The 20,739-nt window shown below is 40.3% G+C and overlaps 1 protein-coding gene across 1 annotated transcript in view; it reads left to right on the top strand.

Annotated features, from left to right (window-relative positions):
- Positions 1-20,739, top strand: part of LOC126402343 (metabotropic glutamate receptor 4-like) — a 52,586-nt gene that overhangs the window by 15,971 nt on the left and 15,876 nt on the right. The window contains exons 3-5 of the mRNA XM_050064243.1: positions 6,079-6,279; positions 16,841-16,977; positions 19,662-20,597. Of these exons, the coding sequence (XP_049920200.1) occupies positions 6,079-6,279; positions 16,841-16,977; positions 19,662-20,597 (1,274 nt within the window). The remainder of the gene's footprint in view (positions 1-6,078; positions 6,280-16,840; positions 16,978-19,661; positions 20,598-20,739) is intronic.

Genomic DNA, 20,739 nt, shown 5'->3' on the forward strand with positions numbered 1-20,739 from the left:
CTTGATGGTTTTTCTAAACCGAACCACGTACTTCTGTTGCCTCAGCCTAGGGCTGCACGGTATATGCGGTAGACGGTAGAAATGATATAAATTTGGCCCACGATAGAGATTTGCGCTCTACCGTCCTATCGTCGATGACGTCATCGCACCTGCCTCAGTGTGAAAATGGCTGCGAGCACAGAGACAGCGGAGCAAGAGGAGCTGGTTCACGTCCGTGATTTAGCGTAGCACGTGCAACATGTGTTGCTGGAGAACTTGTGAGTGAGTGAGTTAATGTCTTATGAACAGCCCCGGACTTCTCAGACTCTTTTAGCGACTTACCGCTCAGAGGGAACTCATTCAGTGTCTCCTCTGGCAGCAGCACAGCGTCTCTCCCTCTCCTCTCTCGCCGTGCGCACACGGGAGTTGGTTTTCGGCAAGAGAGTTTGTCATAAACCTTTGGTAATGTAAACCTATGTGACGCTAGGGGCTCCACAAAAAACTCCATATGTGAATGTGTGATAGTTGTGGTATCATAGCAGCCTGTCACAGGTTACAGCGTGATGATTAGAGGAGAAATGGCAGAGCATAAAGGTCCAGGTGGAAAAAACACAACTCAGTCATTTAGGATTTTGCCAAAAGAAGGAAATTACCTTTTGATATAGATCCCAGGGGACATTTTGCACCATAGAGTTCTGGGTTTTAATTTTGAGTTTTGAGATCTGCATTCTGCACAATAAATGCTCTAAAAAATACATTATATCTTTGCTTTTGTTGTTGTTGTTTTTTTTTTAAAATCAATTTAGCTTTGCTAAGGGACTACAAAACCCATTCAGAAACACTTCTATTATAACTTTTACACTTAAATTTATACCGCGATATATACCGTTACCGTGAAGGGATTCGATTTATACCGTGATATGAATTTTAGGTCATACCGCCCAGCCCTACCTCAGCCTTTTCTTACCTGCATTCTAATTCTGAAAGAGACTGTTTGCATTTAATAAGCAGAAACTCTACATTTCCTGTGAAAACTGAAAGTTATTATAACAAGACACGATGCGTGTAACAAGTGCAAATTGATACACCGAGTATCTTAAACTGATGCTGAAGGGTTAGCTAGAGCATCATAGTTTGACATGTAGGGCCATGACCATGTGTTGGCATTTGACAAGTTGAGAGTGAGAATGTGCAACAATACTGGACCCTTTGGCTTTAGGCTGACAGTGCAATCCTCTGAAGCAACTTGCCATTAATGAGCCAAATTTCTTTGTATATTTATACGTAAATGAGGGATAGAAAGAGCGTGGTTCAAAGAGCGAGAGACATTAAAACGAGAGAGGCTGTGACAGCCACATAAAGAGACAGACTGCCTGTCCACACCTCACTTTGCCTGTAGCACACATTTACAGAATAACTGGCAATATTCAAGCTGCTTAAACATTCAGAGCCCTGTCACTGATGTTAAATTGCCTCTTCTTAGCGATCAAATACCGGGGGAGCATATAGATAATAACAACAAGACAAACAAAAACTATTCATCTGTTTATAGCTAGCCTTGTTAAAATGAAGTGTCTCGGCTGAGATAAGAAATGGCTGCCACATCTTACAAGGTGTACAAACAAAACCTGATTCCGCTTTATCACTGCCTCGTGTTGCTTTTTGTTATCTGATCAGGATGCACTGCGACGTTGTCTTGTATTGTGTGCTCGTCTGGCCACAAATGTGTGCATGAGGCAGTGGAAAGGCCAGGCATTTGTTGAGCAACATGGAAGTTAACCTTAATTGAAAGCAGTGGCACAGAGGACTGAGATACGGCTCCCTTGATGACAGTAAGCAGATCATTTAAATTATATATTTATGTGCGATTATTACAAAATGTCAGGGCAATAACAACATTTCGGTAATTAGGAAACTGCCTGCAAAAGCACACTGTGGCCAATTTTCACTAGAGCACATTCATTAGCACACCAAATTGATTATGGCCACTTTCTCCACTTTTTTGTGTTACTGACATGAGCTATTATTCAGAAATACTCTTTCAAGTCATTCTGTGATGGTACACATGAAATGAGGTGATGTAATACAAATTACTCCATAACATACAAACATTTTCCCTTCAAGCTGAGTTCAAAATCAGAAGGTTTAATTATTCCAAAAAAGCATCAACCTCCAAAGCACAAGAAAACAGACTGACTAAGACAGACCATCGACTGTGTTCATACAAATGAACCTCCATCACAGGGTGTCAGTGTTTTCTGTTTGACATCAATAAGTTCTAAAGACATTTCCACAAAGAATGAGACAGTGTCAAATGTTATCTGTCACTTCAAATATCACTACGAAACTACGAAATATATCTACGAAACTACGAAATATATCATATTTCCAGGGGATTGGTTAGCAGCTTTCTAGAAGTATGCTGATGACAAAGCAGTGCAAAGTGTCTCTCAAACAACTTTTCTGTCGCGTTCACAGGAAATAACACTGCAGATAATTTCAGATTCTGTGCGTCTTCTGTAAATTGTAGTCCTCGTGAATTCATTGAGAGGAAAATAAGCAACACATTAGTATGAAGGGAAAGTGGTGTTCAAATTGGGTGTAAATAAAAGATGGTTCAAGCAGAGCACATGTGGAGTGTCTATATTTATACGTTTTTTTCATCACTGCTGTACCGGCACTAAAATCTGGAATAGAAGTGAAACTGTTTAAGTGTTTATTTTGTTCCTGTTCTGCTAATTCTCTCACAAATTAGTTATTTTGAGTTTTAAGAATCAAGTTATGAAAATTACATACAATAAACACAATAGCACATTCATATGTACATAAAGATGTTCTTACTCTGCGCATAAAATAAGTGTGCAAGCAAAGTTACTGTGATATTCATGACACGTGTGCCCAAGCTGATTTTTCTTTTACCACGCTGCGCATGCTAGTGAATCAAAATCACTCTAAACTATTTGCAATCAGCACACTGCCACGCCCCCATTTCTCTATATAAGGAAATATGCATTAGCAACTTGGTAAGAAATGTCCCACAGCTTGCAAAAAAAATTAAAACATTTCGAAAATTATTTAAAAAATTGGGAAAAAGAAAAAAAAATAGGGGAAAACTATATTAATAATAATACATTTTTAAAATTATGTTACAGAATTATATTTTTTCAAACACTCTTTCCAGGTCATTTCCTTGTTGTTGTTTTTTAATATTTCTTCTAAATTTTCTCTTTTAACTGATTTGTTGCTAACTTTTGGGGTCACTCCTTCTTTTCATTGCTTCTTCCCATGTTTTTAAAAGAAATCAAGCCAATTTTCTCAGGTTTCAAGGAGATAAACATCTAATGTCGGTCTCTGAAGATGCACTCTCTATTGTAGGCACTGACTGCAATGCCATCCTTAGCATGTGCTTGAAAGGAAGATCAGAATCTTTTATAAACCCTGGATGCCTGTTGATGATGACACTAATAATAAAAATAATAACAATAATAATAATAATTTCATGGCACTAAAAATAGGTGGGAGTAGCCATCATAACAGGCAGATAAAAAAAAAATTAAAATTAAAACCAAAACTCCACTGTAAGCTTGGACTGGAACACTTAGTATTTATAGTCAGAGTTTTTAATTTTATCAATCTTTGATGTGAATAAAAGAGCATGAATAAGTGCATGCAATTAGTAAATTGCCAGTTTTAAATATTGTTTATTGAATCCTATTTAATGAACACTGTTTTAATAAACTACGCATTTGCTTAAAGGTTGTGTGTTTACATTTTCTGACACAGCCAAGCCCTCATCATTTGTGCGTACGCATTGGTCTCAGACAGTTCGAAATTTGTACAAACAAATCAAAGTAAGAAAATATCGATGAATCCCAGATTTCTGACTAAAGCATTAGCATGCACGGTGTTAGCACAGATTTGAGGGTACACACTGTTTGTGAATGAGGCCCATTATGCGTAGATTTATAAATAATGACATGACTCAAGGACAGTTAAAAAATTTCCCACCTCAGATGTACTTGGTCAACTGACGAACAAGCAAATCTGCTGCAGCTGATATATTAAAGCATCCAAATTCAAACACCACGCTGACTCTGATGTGTGTTAAAAGCCCTGTTTAAACAACGAATATACAACACTGCTGACTCCATCTGTCTGTGAAGGTGATGGCTTTTGGTCACTCAGTTGTTACATTACGTTAATGTTCCTTACGGCTTCATTCAGACATGACAGCACATTTAATGAAAGAGCCACAATGCCTGTGCAATATCTGGCAGTAGAGAGAGAGCAGAGAACAGCTGTGAGTAAAAAAACTGTTATGATAGCTGGAAGAGGACCGTTATTTTATCTCTCACAGGCTGCATCACTGATGGATTTTAATGTGGCTGAATGACGGTTGAAGCTTTGATTAATAACCATCATTGTGAGAGCGAGGCACACTCACCCCGACTTCTCACTGTAAATCCACTGATATGTTTTGATGATGGTAATGATAATTATGAATTTCATCATCAAGTTATCAGAGAGCACATTTTGCCGCCTGTTTTATAAAGTATGACAGTTTAGAAGTATTGAATGACAGAACCTGGGACTCTTGTTTTATTCCTATGAGTCACATGCTGGATGTAAAGGAGTTGTATTACTGTGGGTTTAAGTTAAAAAAAAGAAAAACTATTTTGCACAGGTTACACCGTGAGGGGGAAAATAGTTTTACACACTGATCTGACAAGAGAAGAACCTCCTCAACAACTCAAAATTGGCTCTCTAATAGTGTTTCATATAGCATCTTAAACTGACTGTGATACATTTATGATGAAGCACGATCTCCATCTCTCTCGGTTAGACGTGGGTGTCGTTGCAGCCATTACATTGATCTGACAGCATCTACAGAGAAGGCTACAGGGTCCCACCTAGTGAGATTTCTGTCCTGACTTTAATGTAAAAGTGACCACGGTGCTTATTCAGACGTCAGACAGACATGTTGAATTGCCATCAGATTAGTGTAAAAAGGTACATGTCTGAAAGGGGTGTATTTCAAGCTACTTTCAGCCTGAAGGTTGAAACTTTTCTAATCTTGCAGCTTCCTTCCTGTCAGATCGTGCTGTTTCTCAAAGTGGTAACGGCGTCCTGCTGTCACTCTTTCTTCTCGACCTATCTGGCGGGCCATTGGCTAACAAAAGCATCGCGCCGCTAATTGAAACCTTGCTTGGCGGGTAACACATTTTCAAAGCAGTAGAATTGCCCCGGCTATGATTAATACACACCTGTCATAACTAATTACATTAATACTGAAGAATGATTAGGCCTGTCTTGCCGTGTCTTCCACTCCCCCTCTACCACTCTATCACACTCTGCACTCTTGATTAATGGATGTGAGGTGGCACGTGACGTTGTGGAGATAAACACTAAGAGATCATATAAACAAGACCTGAGGGCATCCAGAGAGGGCTCTCAAACTTACTGAAGCACATCTCCAAATTAGGGTTGAGATGAAAAACCTTTGTTGAAGATATTTTTAAGCATCTTAAAATCTTTACATGATACCTGAGACTACTGCAAAGGCTGCACTCTTTATTAACATGGGCAGATTAGGACACGTGACACCAAAAGAGACTTGTTGAAGAGTCTTGAGAGGGTCTCATCAGTGATCGACGGACCATTACAAGAAAGGCTGCACATGAGACCGTTTTTGGATTTGGTGAGAGGAGACTGTGTGATTGATGTCTAAAAGGAATGGCGTATAATCAGCGGTTAGCGTGCACGATTCAACGCCAGTCTCTACATAAATTAAATATTGTGAAGAAATGATGGGTTCACAATTGAGTAATCAAGCGTCTTGAAAGGCTATCATTTGCTTGATTTTACACATCTAGCAATCATTGTTTGGTTCTTACATTTTTGATTGATTGTGGAGCGGCTTTTTTGTTCTGAATATTATGTCATTTATATCAAAAATTCTTGGCTTGATTGTCATGATTGCGACGACTTAGGCGGTAAAACACAGCATGCAAACATATATAAGTTAAACTAAATCAGTGATGATTTTACCCGCTGTATTTTTTAAACTCATCAAGTAATGATTTTTGTGTTTTCTTTTAGACCACGAGCGAATCGGGAAAGACTCATCCTACGAACAAGAGGGGAAGGTCCAGTTTGTGATTGACGCAGTTTACGCCATGGCTCATGCTCTACATAACATGCACAAAGATCTCTGCCCTGGGAAAGTTGGCCTCTGCTCCAAGATGGAAACCATAAATGGCACACTGCTGCTCAAGTACATCCGCAATGTCAACTTCACAGGTGTGTACTCCTAATTCATCTGAACTCATCTGAATGTGAATACTGTACATAAAGTGGCGAATATTGTTCAAAATGTATATGGTATCATCAGTTTACTTGTTCCAAAGCAATCTTAACTGTATAACTGCATCATTCTGAGGCGTTTGTGCGGCGCTATCTGAAGCAACTTGAATGTCCTATTTATTTTTGGGTTCGCCAACGTGCTCATGAAGAGGCTTTGTGAGTATACAGTGTTCTCCAATTATCAGGCTACTGAATGTAAATTACTCCCAGCAAGTAAAAGAGGCTGAGAACTGTAGGAGGGTTGTCAATCAGTGGCAGAACAGCGTGTTTTATCATAGTTGATGATGTGCAGGGACTGTGCTTTGTGAGATTTCCCGCCTTATCTTGTCAGCATTGAATTGCCCACGCAAGAGATCCCCTGCTTGAAGTGCACAGGCTGTGGAATTAAAATTGCACATAAATGAGAAGGAGAAGAGTGTTAACACACACAGCGCCATCAAAAACAGGCATCAGTAGTTTTCCACTTGCTGTTCTATGTAGACCTAGAGGGCTTTCACATCAGGCACACACCCTGGATCTGAGTACACTTGACCCTAAAGTCCAGTTTGTTTGATTAGTGTGAGCAATGTGTACCACGCCCGGGCATTGTATGCCTATCCATTCCTGATACCACGCCCGGGCATTGTATGCCTATCCATTCCTGAGTCCACTTGAAAAGGTGGTCTCAGAGCTTTGCCTGCTCTGCTGGTCCCCGCGGATGGTCCCCAAAGCAACAGTGTCCGTCTGCAGCACCCTTTTCTACACAGTAGCATGACAAAAATGTCACGTAGATGATGACGCAAGTACACTTGGATAAGGAACAAAATTACTAATGTGAAAACTTAGTACCAGGGAGTAGAAAGAAGGGGGGGCAATCAATCACTTGTACCTAATATTCAGACGCTCTTACATGTAATGTTACTGGCCAACACTCATCTTTGAAGAAAAGGTACAAGTTAAATACGCTTCTATACACACAACACAGGTCACATACTTGACCCTTGCAAGTTACTCTCTTTAAACCATCAGCTTATCACTCAAAATGTAACAGAGTGCCAAACTTTTGGCGTCCCCTCCTTTTGAGCCTCTGTAACTTAATCCAATCCCTCATTGGGCATTTCTCTCATCAGTCATTCTGAAAAAATGAAACGAGTTCCCAGAGTTTACTTTCCACATCCTAACAAATTGGATTGGCCACCACTACTAGAGCCAGACTGATAAATCAGCCATGTTGCTGTATCATCTTATGGCAGATATATCGTACCTGTGTATTTTTCAGCTGATAAGTAACAAGAAATTTTTAGTACAAACAGCCAAACTAGGTTTGAGGCAATTTCAAAAGTTCTCTCATTCCTGTTGTGATTACTAGCCGCTGCCCTTTCACTCACACATGGACTTGCTTCTTTATCGAGCTGTGATGTTTAACCTCAAGTGGCCTGTGGGTTAAAGGGATATGCTGTTCGGTAAAGGCGGCAAAAAACTGAAATACTGAAAAGTAGGACCACTGCTTTGGGTTTGTGTGCCCCCACCAACCAGTCAAGTTACAGGTTACTAATAAAACTCTCCACGTTATGAACAGCCACAACTCAGCCATGAGCAGAGTGACCGTCCTCTATTGACCAATCAACAGACTGCAGTGTTCACAGCTCCACCTTTTAGTACCAGATCTGTGTGCTAGGTACCCCAACAGAGGGGGGACCACAAATGGGGACAGTACAGAACGGTTCCACTGGTACCATCCACAACTTTTCACAGTGGAAACGGAAAGAAATGCGTACCGAACTGATCTGAACTGTACTATACTGCTCGGTGGAGACCGGGCTTAAGTGCTCGACCGAAGTCTTGCTGACAACCTTACATGTCATCTCACATGGCATTAACCGCTGTTTTATCACAATGATGCAAAAACATTTCAATTGTGATAGTGTGCCAGTGTTTGCAGAGAAATTTTAGAATTCCACGTCATAGCTAAAGCTGCACCTCATTTTGAACTGTTCGTTACTCACTGTCCTGCATGAGAACAACTAGAACATCTACTTACAGAACAACTGGACCACATGTGTACACAGCACCTAAATGATTTACACATTACGACAAAAGTCTCCTCAGTGGATTTTGCACAGGAATAGCTTTGTTGACCTAATTGTTTTAGACAGTGACATTGTTTCGTCTTCCACTATCCATCTTTGATGACTGCTTTTGGAAATATTTAAGAGGATGAACATAATAAAACATTTAAAGAGTGCAGGAACTGATATAAAGAAGGTTAGAAGGTTATAATTAAGTGTCTCAACACGTGCGTGATTCTACAAATTTAAAAAAAAAAATTCTAACATAGCAACAAGTAAGATGCACTTTTAAACTGTGAAAATTAATTATAGGCCTGCGTGTACAAAAATAGGTGCATACTTATGGAGGTCATGAAAGCAGCATGTGCACAATTTTAACCTGCTGGCTTCTGAAGAAATAATATTAATGTACACAGAGTGGGGTCTGACTTAGGTCAGCGTTAGTGGTTGTAACGACTTGAGCTAATTATGCGTCAGATGAGTAGAGGGTCAAAGTGTTCCTGCAATCGAGCAGAATGCAATGCAAGCAGTGTGACGCAGTCTCAAACCTCCACCACCCTCACAGATGATTATACGGTAAAGGATGCATTTATTTGTGAGACAATTACACGGTGGGATCTTTAGGTGTGGGGCAGTCACACCACAGCAAGTACATGAAAGGAATAATTTGCAGTAAATGAGCAGAGGAAAGAAACGTCTGCATGAAGTGAAACACTTGCCCACTGCTGCGGTATTCAGAGTGGCGGAGAACTGACAGAAAAGGAAACAAGTGGGAAGCCAGGGCTTAACCCGAACTTTTATGGGAAACAATAGCGTACAGTACATCTCAACTCGGCTCTGCTGGTGAAAATGTGCATTATCAGTGAAAATAAGTAGTTAGTGACTCCAGAGACTGTCCTCAAAAGAACAGCATTTGTTTCTTGCTCAAAGGCCTTAGACGACCAATGTTTCTGTTTACCTCACAAGGACCTGTAGTGGCTGTAGGGATTATAGTTAACAATGTTATTAGAGCCACAAAACCTCATAGGGAGGAGGTTTGGCAAAGTCTTGTATCTCCGTCATTTTCATTATTTTTCATAAATCAATAATAGTGGTCACCCATTATGTCTGTATGTGGGTTTTACAAATGCTTAACCAATGAAAGGTATTAAAAAGCGCTTGTCACTCCATTGGATCCTCAAACTGTTGGCAAAATGTTATAGCTCCACCCCACCTCCACTGAATTAAGTGCAGTAATTGAGCATCTTTGGTGCCACACAGAGCGGAGCTGAAGGTAAACAGTGACAAGGTAATTTAGTCTGACTTCTTAATAAAGAATTGGTTGTTTGAATCGGTACAGAAATTTCTTAACTCAAAAACGCTCTGTTACTAATTGCCACCAGCCTGCTGTGACCTCCAGGGCTAGGGTATGCGCTAACTGAATTCGACTTGCTGGAGCCACCACTGATTGTCCATCACCGGAGCTACTGCCCTCTCTCCTCCTGGCAAATAGTCTCCTGGTGGCGGGGGTCAAGGCACAGGGAACACAGGGTACACTGGCTAGCTAGTTCTTGTCTCATTTTTGGTCTGATAAACAGAGAGACAGGGAGAGAAAGAGAGATTTTGGCCAAATGTTTTCAACTACAGGAAAAACTGAGCACACAAAAAGCTGCAATAAACTTTTTAACCTGTAATTTGATGATAACGTAATGCAATGCACTTATTGCCTCAGAAAGGGCAATTCTAATCAGTGATGGACAAAGCAAAGCTCAGACCAAAGATTTGTGAAGAGACTATTTGAAACGTGCAACTACTTGCAATGCACTGTTCTGCAACTTTCTAAAAACCTGCTGGCTCACACTAATGTAACTAGATGAGACAATGCATCATCTCTATGTACTTCTGTTCTGATTTCCAGCTTTTCAGGCTTAATTTGTGGCTGAATATAATTTGTAGCTTCTTAAAATATGAATGAGGATAGTAATAGTGAGATACTGGCTACAGTTGCGTTTGTAGTAGTGATGAAACTACAAAAACATTAACAAAACGAGCATCACATGGACTGTTTTCATAATAAATACGCCACAATGACACAAATAACCAGCACCAATTAATCAGTCAGTAAGAATGTGTATGTGTGTGGGTCATTTTCACTTGACCACTGAACCTCACTACAAGCTTACTGGCTGTTGAAATGGATGACGTGCTTTACGTTCTAAAAGCAGCTGCTAGTGATTTGACCATCTGAGTTGCAGGTGACACCATCGGCCAACTTCAGTCGAGCTCAGACCAACCAGTTCACACCGCTGCAACTTTTCTCTGCAACGTTTTAAAATGGTTTCGTAACGTCATGAATCATCTGAGCTGGGCCCAAAGAATATATCTCAATATTTACTGGTCAAAAACCTCCTAATTGTATTTGATATAATGACAAATGCAAATATCCAACCATATATTAAGACACAGCACCAACTTTGACAGCGCAGTGTTCAATTATTTTTAAAACAAGTAGCGGTTTTGGGCATGCGCGGTTTCTGCCAAACACCAGCTATAGGTTAACTACCAGTGTGACACTACTGTTTGTTTCCCATTTTTCTACAGACTTTTGACCACTGTTTTTGATTAACCTCTAAACCGCAATCATATTCCCTACCCTAAACCAAGTACCGTTAGTGCCTAAACCTAACCAAATACTAACCATAGTAGCAGCAGGTCAGAAAAATGCCAATTTTTTTAATGATCATATGTATATAAACAGTGCAAACAAACAACACTGCCCCGCTGAGAGGAGTACCAGATCACATATATGTATTATTCAACACATTATGAAAAGGGATGACAAACATGTTTTTGTTGGTTCGTATTTTGAGCATTTAATTTTGAAGGCAAAGCAAGTTTAAGTTTGACATGATTCTAAATGCACATCTATAATTTGGGGTGAGAGAAAGGATAAGGAGCTCACTTTCAATGCTCATTCCTCCATTCCACATGTCCCTTTTTTCAAGAACACAGAATGCAAAGGCAGAAATAATAATGATAAGTTTTGCTGTTTGTTGAAGGCACGATAGTCAACAGACTCCAAAGGGCAACTGAGGTGGATGGCAGCAACCGGGATCAGTTTTGTCGCTAGCTAAATTTAGGTTGCGTCGAAGAAAATGTACAAAACTGTTGAAGCAAAAGGCAAGATGTGGCATTTACTTTCTCAGAAGCAGTTTGGTTTATAGATTCATGCAAGTGGGTTTTAAAGCAGAGACAAAGTAGCACAGGAACAAGGCAAACACAGATATGAATTTAGTATGGATGGATTTTAATAATGTAGTCAATGTAACCTTTATTGTGGGGGATAATAAAGGTTAACTTGACACTTGTGTTTGCAGCAGTTAGTTTTCATCCCTAATGGATATTGAAGGGGAACTCTGCAGCGCTCAGCAGTGTTTTACTGTAGGCCCCGTCTTCAAAGTCAGAACATTGTTTACCTGCTCCGAGTGTGCTTATTACTATGTAAGCAGGTCAGTCCTCATTTGTGTAAAATAAAAAAAGAAGAAGAAGAAGAAACTGTTCAGATGATCCTGAAGTCATATTTGTTTAGTTTGACAAGATAAATCAATTCTCCCAGCATTGGAGTGAAGCTTTAATGCACAGCAGGCTTGTGTTATAGAATTAAACTCTTTCTTTATGCTTTCTTTGATTCATGGTGTAATATTACTGGATGGCCTGTCAGCACTGAAGCCACTGGGGTAACTATAGGGATGGCTAGGAAATCGATGCTGTACATTACCGGAATGCTGCCTTGCTGTTAAGAGTCTTTGGACACAGAGGAATTTAAAAGGTTCGTAGGGAAAACAACGGGAATGTCCACATGATCCCGGTGGATTCTGGGAATTGTCTACAGACGTCCATGCTGACAAAAGGAAAGAGGAAACCCATGCATTACAGATACTGTAGATGATACTTATTGACGTGTGGCATGAAGATTGTGATCCTGGTGATGCTGAAGGAAACTGCTGCTGGCTATTTTAATAAATGGTACTTAGTGCTTGTTTTCCTGAGGACATTTTGTTTTACGAAGTGACCTTGCGAGGCATAAACCTGCCAGTAAAGCTGTGTTAAAAGTGCTGTGATTAAAGGTTGGCTGCAACACTGGGTTTACAGAGTCGTTTAAATCTGCCTGTTTTCATGAGGTTTGATTACTAATTTAATTTGGAGTTTACTTGAGGAAGTATTCGTTCACAGGATCATATGTGTAAACTGCTTAGTAGTGGATCCTGCCTGTCCAGGGAACCAAGATATTAAGCAGCACAGCAAATCGTGAGGGTATGATACAGTTTGAGGGTCTAAACTGCTCCTGAGGTCAGCGCCATAAAAGACAGAGCGCTGAAAAGATAATCAACCCCAGCACTGGCCCTTAACTCTGCCCAATTGAACGACTAATAACCATGTACGGCTCGGCTTGCATTTACAATAGAAATAAATTACAGTGTCTGACAGCTCGGAGTCTTGGTGTTTTTAAGTCGCTGCTTTGCATTTGCGAGGAAGGCGTGGTAATTCTGTTTTCTTTCACTTGTGTTGCTAGATTTGTGGCAAATGCATTTATCAAAGACACAGAGTTCACCGAAGCCACTTCGGCTCTTCTGAAGTTCAACAGCAGAATGTGTGTATTGTTTTGATCAGTTTTTATGCAACATTTGTAAACACATTAGATTTCTTGTGGCTTTGGCAAATGGCTTTTAATGGAGTGGGAGGGTCTTTTTTTTTTTTTTTAAGTGCAACCGTGACATCCTGCAAATTGCTGTTTTGTTTGAATACATTATCAATTCTTAAGAGAAGAAAAGTAGAGTTTTAAATGTTTCTGCTTCAATAAACTAGCTTGGAAATCAAGGAGAAACATTAGCAGGCTTGGAATTTAAACTCGTCACTGCTGAGAAGATTTAGACAACTTTGATTTTAAGGTACAATAAAGCTCAACAATTTCACAGCCATTATGAATCATGTTTACATTCATTTGCTCGCATCTGATATGTAACTGCTTGTTCATAACAATACAGTGCCTACACACTGTCCTGCACACGTGTCCTCTGTCGTCTCTACAGTAAAGTTGTGTTGAATTAGCTCTCAAAGCCATAACAGTTTTACACACACTGTTAAAAACCCAGTTTACCCACACTGGAGTTAATTTAACAGACAATTTTACTGTGACCATTTCATTTTGGGGGCATTTGGGCAGACTCACAGCTGATGACAGTAGATGATGTTTATTTGCTTCTGCGCCGGTGACAGTCGTGGCTGGAGTCATTATAATTGTGGGTTATCCATCCATCCGTCTGTCCCTGAACGCCTCCAGGGAACGTCTTCAAATTTGGCACAAATGTCCACTTGGACTGAAGAATGAGCTGATTAGATTTTGGTGGTCAAAAAGGTCACTGTGAGCTCATCCATCTCGTTCTTGTGAATGCAAAATCTCAAGAACACCTTGAGGGACTTTCATAAAATTGGCACAAATGTCCACTTTGACTCAGAGTTGATTAGATTTTGGTGGTCAAACGTCACTGTGACCTCACAAAACATGTTTTTGGCCATAACTCAAGGATTTATATGCTAATTATGACAAATTTTCACACAAATGCCTAATATGATAAAATCATGAAGTGATGACATGTTATTTTGAAAAGCTTAAACATCATACATCATAATGTTCTGCAAAAACATTTTTCTAGCCGTTACTCAACGCCATCACTCAGGAACAGAAGGGGAGACATTTGGTCAGATACTGAATTGGTGACACTAATCTCCGGTGTCCACCTTGAAACTGCGCTGATAGTGTAGATCTTCTGCACTGCCAGGTTGAAGATATGTGTCTGACAAAAACTAGGAAATATGACCACATTACTCCAGTTCTAAAATCATTACACTGGTCGCCTGTCACTAAGAGAATTGATTTCAAAATCTCCCTGCTGGTGTATAAATCACTCTGTGACTCAGCATCCAAATACATATCTGACATGCTTGTGACATACAAACCTTCTAGGACCCTGAGGAAATCTGGGGCCGGCTAACTGACCGTCCCAAGAGTTAGAACAAAGCATGGTGAAGCAGTGTTTGTTATCATGCTGCACAAACCTGGAATAACCTCCCAGATGATGTTAGACAAGCTCTGACCACTTTTAAGTCAAAGCTAAATACACTCCTCTTTTACACTGCCTACTCCACCCTGTAATCACTGCAAACTTATTTTTTAACTCAGTTTTAAAGCATTTAAATAATTTTTGTATCTTTGCACCTCTTGTCTGCACTTTTGATATTTTTAATGGTGATTTTTCAAAATTGTAAATAATTTAGTAATTAATTTTACCTTTTATATCAGTTGTTTTCTCTTTAGTCTTCTATTGTAAATCTGTATCCTTTTTATTTATTGTTTCTGGAAAGCACTTTGACTTGCCCTGGTGTATAACATGTGCTATACAAATTGGGGATGTTCCTGGCAACTACTTTAGCTGTAATCATGACTAGTCGACTAGTCTAAAAAAAGGAAAGCCTGCAGCCCGGAGGTAATCATTTTGCGTCTTGGTACGAAAGCATATCTTGTGAGGTCATTGTCGTGATGAGCTGAATGTGGTCGCCCATTGCTCCAGTTGCGTGATTATAAGCCAGTTTGTTCTGACACAGCCTACATGCTATCTTGTTTTCATTTTCTCGATCAAAGTACTGCCAAACTGCGGTGGTTTTACGAGAGGACAACTCTCCAATTTCGTGCTGTGTAAAAACTCCAGTCTAGGGGGAGTGCTGTCTGACGGCTCTGTAGCCCCCACTAGTGGCAGGCAGCTGCATGACAGTGAAGCGGCCTTCTACATAAATAAAACACTAATTGGTTTAACTCACTGATATTTCTGGTGCCGATTAGCAGATGCTTAATCATTTAAAAGTCTAGTCACGCGCATGCCTACTGTAATACAAATAAAGCTGCCTTGCCTTGAAGCATCCATGTTTTTGAATTTGGAGCTTGTTTGCAGTAGCATCCATATTTGAAACATTGTCATGGCAACACGAGTCTGGACAGACATGTATGTTAACTTGACTGGTTCGCGGAGGCACAAAACCAAAAGGCAGTAATTCTTGTTTTTCCCTAGACTGCATGGATTTTTATTCCTAGGAGTTATCATGTGCCGTGTTTCCTCAAATACCTGACCTATTAAACAAGCCATTTTTTATTTTTTGCTGGCTGTGCATGAAACTTGTAATGCCTTTTTGCAAGTTAAGAGGTGAAACTAATCGATTAAGGCAATCAAATTAGTAGAAACATACATCCCAATCAATTCCCTGTATTGCTGAGATGGACAAGAAAATGTTCATAATTGCACATGACTGTCTGTTGTTGTCTTAGACATACCCTCTAGATAATGCAGCAAGATGATACTGATGCAATTAAATCCTATGGGTTTTGGTCAGACCTCTGACACACACAAATCTGCGGGGGGGTAGTAAATAAGTCTGGGCTCAAAGCCTGACTCACAGGTTTCCAACTCTGACTCTCAGGTTCAAAACAAAAATCAATACTGTGACCTATTCAAGGGAACAACACACTCAAATAAATAATTCTCTTTATTCTTATGACAAAGGAGAGTGTAGTCGATACTTGTGGAACACGAACAACTCTCTCCCAAATGCTGGAAAACACTGAGTCTGGTGTCTGGACATGATGAATACCCTCTTTCTGTTGCAGAAAAATGCACTCTTATCCATTTGATGTAGCTCTGGAATATAATGTACACAACATCCAAATATTGACTAGGGGCAATCCAAAACACATTTCGGCTGCAAGTTAACTAAGGGCATTTTTTTCACCCCTCACTTTTCAACCCCGTTTCAACATGTTACAGAATTGCTGAGTACTAGGGGACTGCATTGAGGGAGAGAAAGCAAATTTGGTCAGCGCAAATAGACAGAGATGGGTATGCTATTAATGGTCCTTTCCTCAGAGACGCTCTGCGGTGGGCTCTCATCACTAAATCTGTGAATCCTCGTTCCCTCACACCACAATTTTATAACAAGTTGTGAAGCTGGAGAGGGGGTTTGTAGCTTGGCTCAGAAACAGGAAGCAAAGGGATGAGAGAGACCTCAAAGTGGTAATCAAAATCAGTGCCGTCATTCGTTAGCACTCCGAGTGGGGACCTTGTGGATAACAAGCAATGGGGCAATAAGCAGAATGAAGGAGTGTGAAATGATATGGGAACATGAACAGACAGCAGCGCTGGCCCTCCTCAAAGGACCAGGACAACATGGCTGTCAACATCTATTTTGCTCCCATCATTAACACTATAACAGCATTAGCTTGAGGTCCCCTTGCAGCCTCATTTCATCTCAGAGCGTTATGGGAGCGGCTCGAGTTTGTACTGTGTTGTCCAAGCCTGGAGTTCAGCTTTATGTTACAATTTGCCCCTTAAAACAACAATAACATTTTGTTTTTTCATCCTCAGGGATTGCTGGCACCCCGGTGGTCTTCAACGTGAACGGAGATGCTCCAGGTCGCTACGAAATCTACCAGTACCAGATCACAAATACCACAACAGAATACAAGATCATTGGCCACTGGACGGATCAACTCCACTTAGATGTATGAATATTTTAAATACTACTTCTACTCCTTATAAGCTTGACTTTTCTAATAATCTAAGTGCCAGATTTTTGTGCTGGTGATTGTGCTCGATATCCACATTAGACTTTGACAATCGGCCAAAGTGATTCATCAGACAACCCATATTCTGCTGTTTAGCATTTCATTACTAATTCAACTCATTTAGTCTTGACAAGAAAATACAAAAACACTTGGCAATAAAACCCGTTCTTAAGCTTCACTAACTGGAAAGATGAATGTTGTGACCATGAGTCTTGTAGAGAAGTACTGAATGGAGGAACTGGAGGACAAAAGCCAAAGTAATCTCAAAGCATACATTCTTATCTGAGTTTATTTGCTTCAAACAGTGCCAAAGCAGCCTCTTAACCATTAAATGTGGCATTTAGACCAAATCTAATACACACAGCAGAACTTCATGTGTTCACCTTCTTATAACTTATCAGTGTTACCAAAGATTATGCTGAATGCATCTTGTTTATGTTGGCTTTTATAGGGTAACAGTCGACAAATAAGTATTAATAATTAATCATCCTCCTCCGGAATGGCTTAAGAATTTATAAACACACAGGCTAACAAATGGCTTGGGTCAAAACAGAGTGCGTTGTACAGTATTTCCTCATTTCAGTCACAATTATGCCCATGTAAGAAGGTCTCCATTGGAGTAAATAGCCATCTTTTTGCAGTAACCTTCAAGATTCAAGCTTCTTTATTGGTCACTGCAAATAGCATAGATGGAAGCAAAATATCATTCTCCATAACAGCATATACAACAGAAGAGACGGACTTAAAAGAACTGACAAAGAAATAGCTAAAAGAGAGAAATATATATATATTTTTTTTTAAAAAGGAGAATATTCACAGATAACAGATAAGAAATGAAATAAATGAGGTGGTCGGAAAGATAGTCCGAATAACTTTTTCTTTGGATTATCTTGTGACAGACAGACACAGGAAGAGGTTTGTAAACTTGCGTTTTCCAGGTGGCATGTGTACAGCCTTTAATTTCCAGGGCTGGTACCTGCGGTTATTCCACAGGCTAGTTAATAACATGTTGGGCAGGAAATCCAAATTGTGGGATCATTTTGAGAAGGTGAAGGACGAACCCAAGGTGATATGTAAACTCATCGTCGTTGGTCGACTACAAACATGACATATCATCTGAAACATGGAAGTAGCTACATGCCCATTAGCCACTCAGCACAATCATTACTGCTTTGCCGACAGTGTCATTAACAGGCGACACAGTCAAATTAATATCGTTAACACGCGTAGTTGACTAATGGCCCTAAATAACAACTATTAGTCGACTAGCAAAATTCTAAGGCAGGGGCAGTCCTACAATTATGCAATCAACAAAATCTTATTTTGACATTTGCCATTATTACACCAGTTTCGTCTTCAACATATATTTCAGAATCAACATTAATTCTCAGTTATTCTCAGACAAGGACATTTAAACTTAGTGATAGGCCAAGTTTTGTGACTACAACAGTTTGACCACTCATGACAGGCTTACACATTCTCTTGCAAGATGTCAAAAAAGTTATTTTAGATCCATCAAATGAAAACTGACGTTTCAAAAGAATTTCAAAATGTCTCTCATCACCCCTTCATCCATCGAAGCTTCGATTAATGGCAGATATTACTAACTGAAGCTTTGATGCCCCAAAACTGGTGTTCAGGACAGCCCTAATATGCACGGAATCTGAAGTTTTGCATTTGTTTACCTCAAAACTGCTTTGTTGTTAAAAGCCAAACTTTGTGAGGAACAATGACTTTGCATCTTCTTGTTGTTCTGCATCATTTATACACCAGGCCCCGGGCGTTCTTCTTTAGTTGATGCACGTACTGTAGGTATGGTACAAGATTATTGTAGACATCAAAATCCTGAGTTACTGCCGCACACTGATCAACTTATCAGCATCACCTGCATGGCAGAGATCTCCGAGGAAAATCAACAACGCCATATGGAGATTTTTTAGACACAAAACCAATCACCTAAATCATCCAGATGTTTATTTGAATAATTGAATATTCCCTATCCTATTCCACACCCTATCTTACTTTAATAAGGCCTCTTAAGCAAACCACATTGTAATAAAAATAAATAACATCAGTGCAACAGCACAGGCACATGATACTGCATTGTTGAGACTGCAGTGCCACGCAGACTCTGTTTACTTATCTTACCCCCAGTAAGTGCAGCATTCCTTGGAAGTAATTAAACGGCAAAGTTGTGTCCCGTTGAGTTATAATTCAATGAGTTTACACAATGATGTCTTGATAAAAAGACTGCTGCTTTCATGTGGCGAATATCCCATTTACAGTTTGTTCATTCGATCATGCACTCCTGTGTGTAAACTAATCTACCAAGTGTTAATTGAATTGTATCCTCATGCATTATGTAGAGCGTTGTTTGTGTAACTAGTGTAACAATATGTAGTAAATTGTGTTCAAGTTTTTGCTGACCCTTAAAGGAACTCTTTAATTCTGATTATGAGCTTGTCTAGATGCAATAATACAGAGTAATTGCACAGTGTTTTTGGACCTTGTTTGGGTTTCAGGGGTGTGAGTATGTGACTAAAACAGTTTAAGTATGATTATGTGGAATAAACTGTTAATTTCTGTTATTTTTCTCTCCATTCTTATGCTCTCCCCTCCAGACCACTGAAATGCAGTGGCCTGGTGCAACACAAGAAGTCCCGTCCTCTATATGCAGCCAACCCTGCCGCCCTGGTCAGCGAAAGAAGACAGTGAAGGGAATTCCATGCTGTTGGCACTGCGAGAATTGTGATGGTTACCAGTATCAGGCAGACACTTACACCTGCAAGATGTGTCGCTTTGATCTGCGGCCTAATGCGAACCACACTGGCTGTGATCCCATTCCCATTGTCAAGCTGGAGTGGAGCTCTCCGTGGGCGGTCATCCCCGTCCTTATCGCTGTCCTGGGTATCATGGCCACTCTGTTTGTGGTGGTCACCTTTATACGCTACAATGACACACCCATTGTTAAGGCGTCAGGTCGAGAGCTGAGCTATGTGCTGCTGACTGGCATCTTTCTCTGCTATGCTACAACATTCCTCATGATCTCCACCCCCGATGTGGTAATATGCTCCCTGCGAAGGATTTTCCTGGGCCTGGGTATGAGTATAAGCTATGCAGCGCTGCTGACCAAGACAAATCGGATCTACAGGATTTTTGAGCAGGGCAAGATGTCGGTCAGTGCCCCTCGATTCATCTCCCCAGCCTCCCAGTTAGTCATCACGTTCAGCCTGATATCACTGCAGCTCCTCGGAGTGTGCATCTGGTTTGGTGTTGACCCATCGCAAGCCATCATCGACTACGAGGATCAGCGTACGGCTAATCCCAAATTGGCCCGAGGTGTTCTGAAATGTGATATATCAGACCTCTCCCTCATCTGTCTGCTGGGTTATAGCATGCTGCTGATGGTCACCTGCACAGTTTACGCCATCAAGACCAGAGGTGTCCCCGAGACATTCAACGAGGCCAAGCCCATCGGCTTCACCATGTACACCACCTGCATTGTATGGCTTGCCTTCATCCCCATCTTCTTTGGGACCTCACAATCAGCAGAAAAGGTAAACATTTCCTCTCCTGTGTGGTGGAATATTAAATAGATTATAAAATAACAAGGTGTGGGGAAAAATAAATTAATTCTTGAGCCCAGTCCAGACCAAAGACTTACGACGGGCTGAGTTGAAACTTGCAACTACTTGCAAA

This window comes from Epinephelus moara, chromosome 16, assembly GCF_006386435.1.
Source record: "Epinephelus moara isolate mb chromosome 16, YSFRI_EMoa_1.0, whole genome shotgun sequence".
Lineage (NCBI taxonomy): Eukaryota > Metazoa > Chordata > Actinopteri > Perciformes > Serranidae > Epinephelus > Epinephelus moara.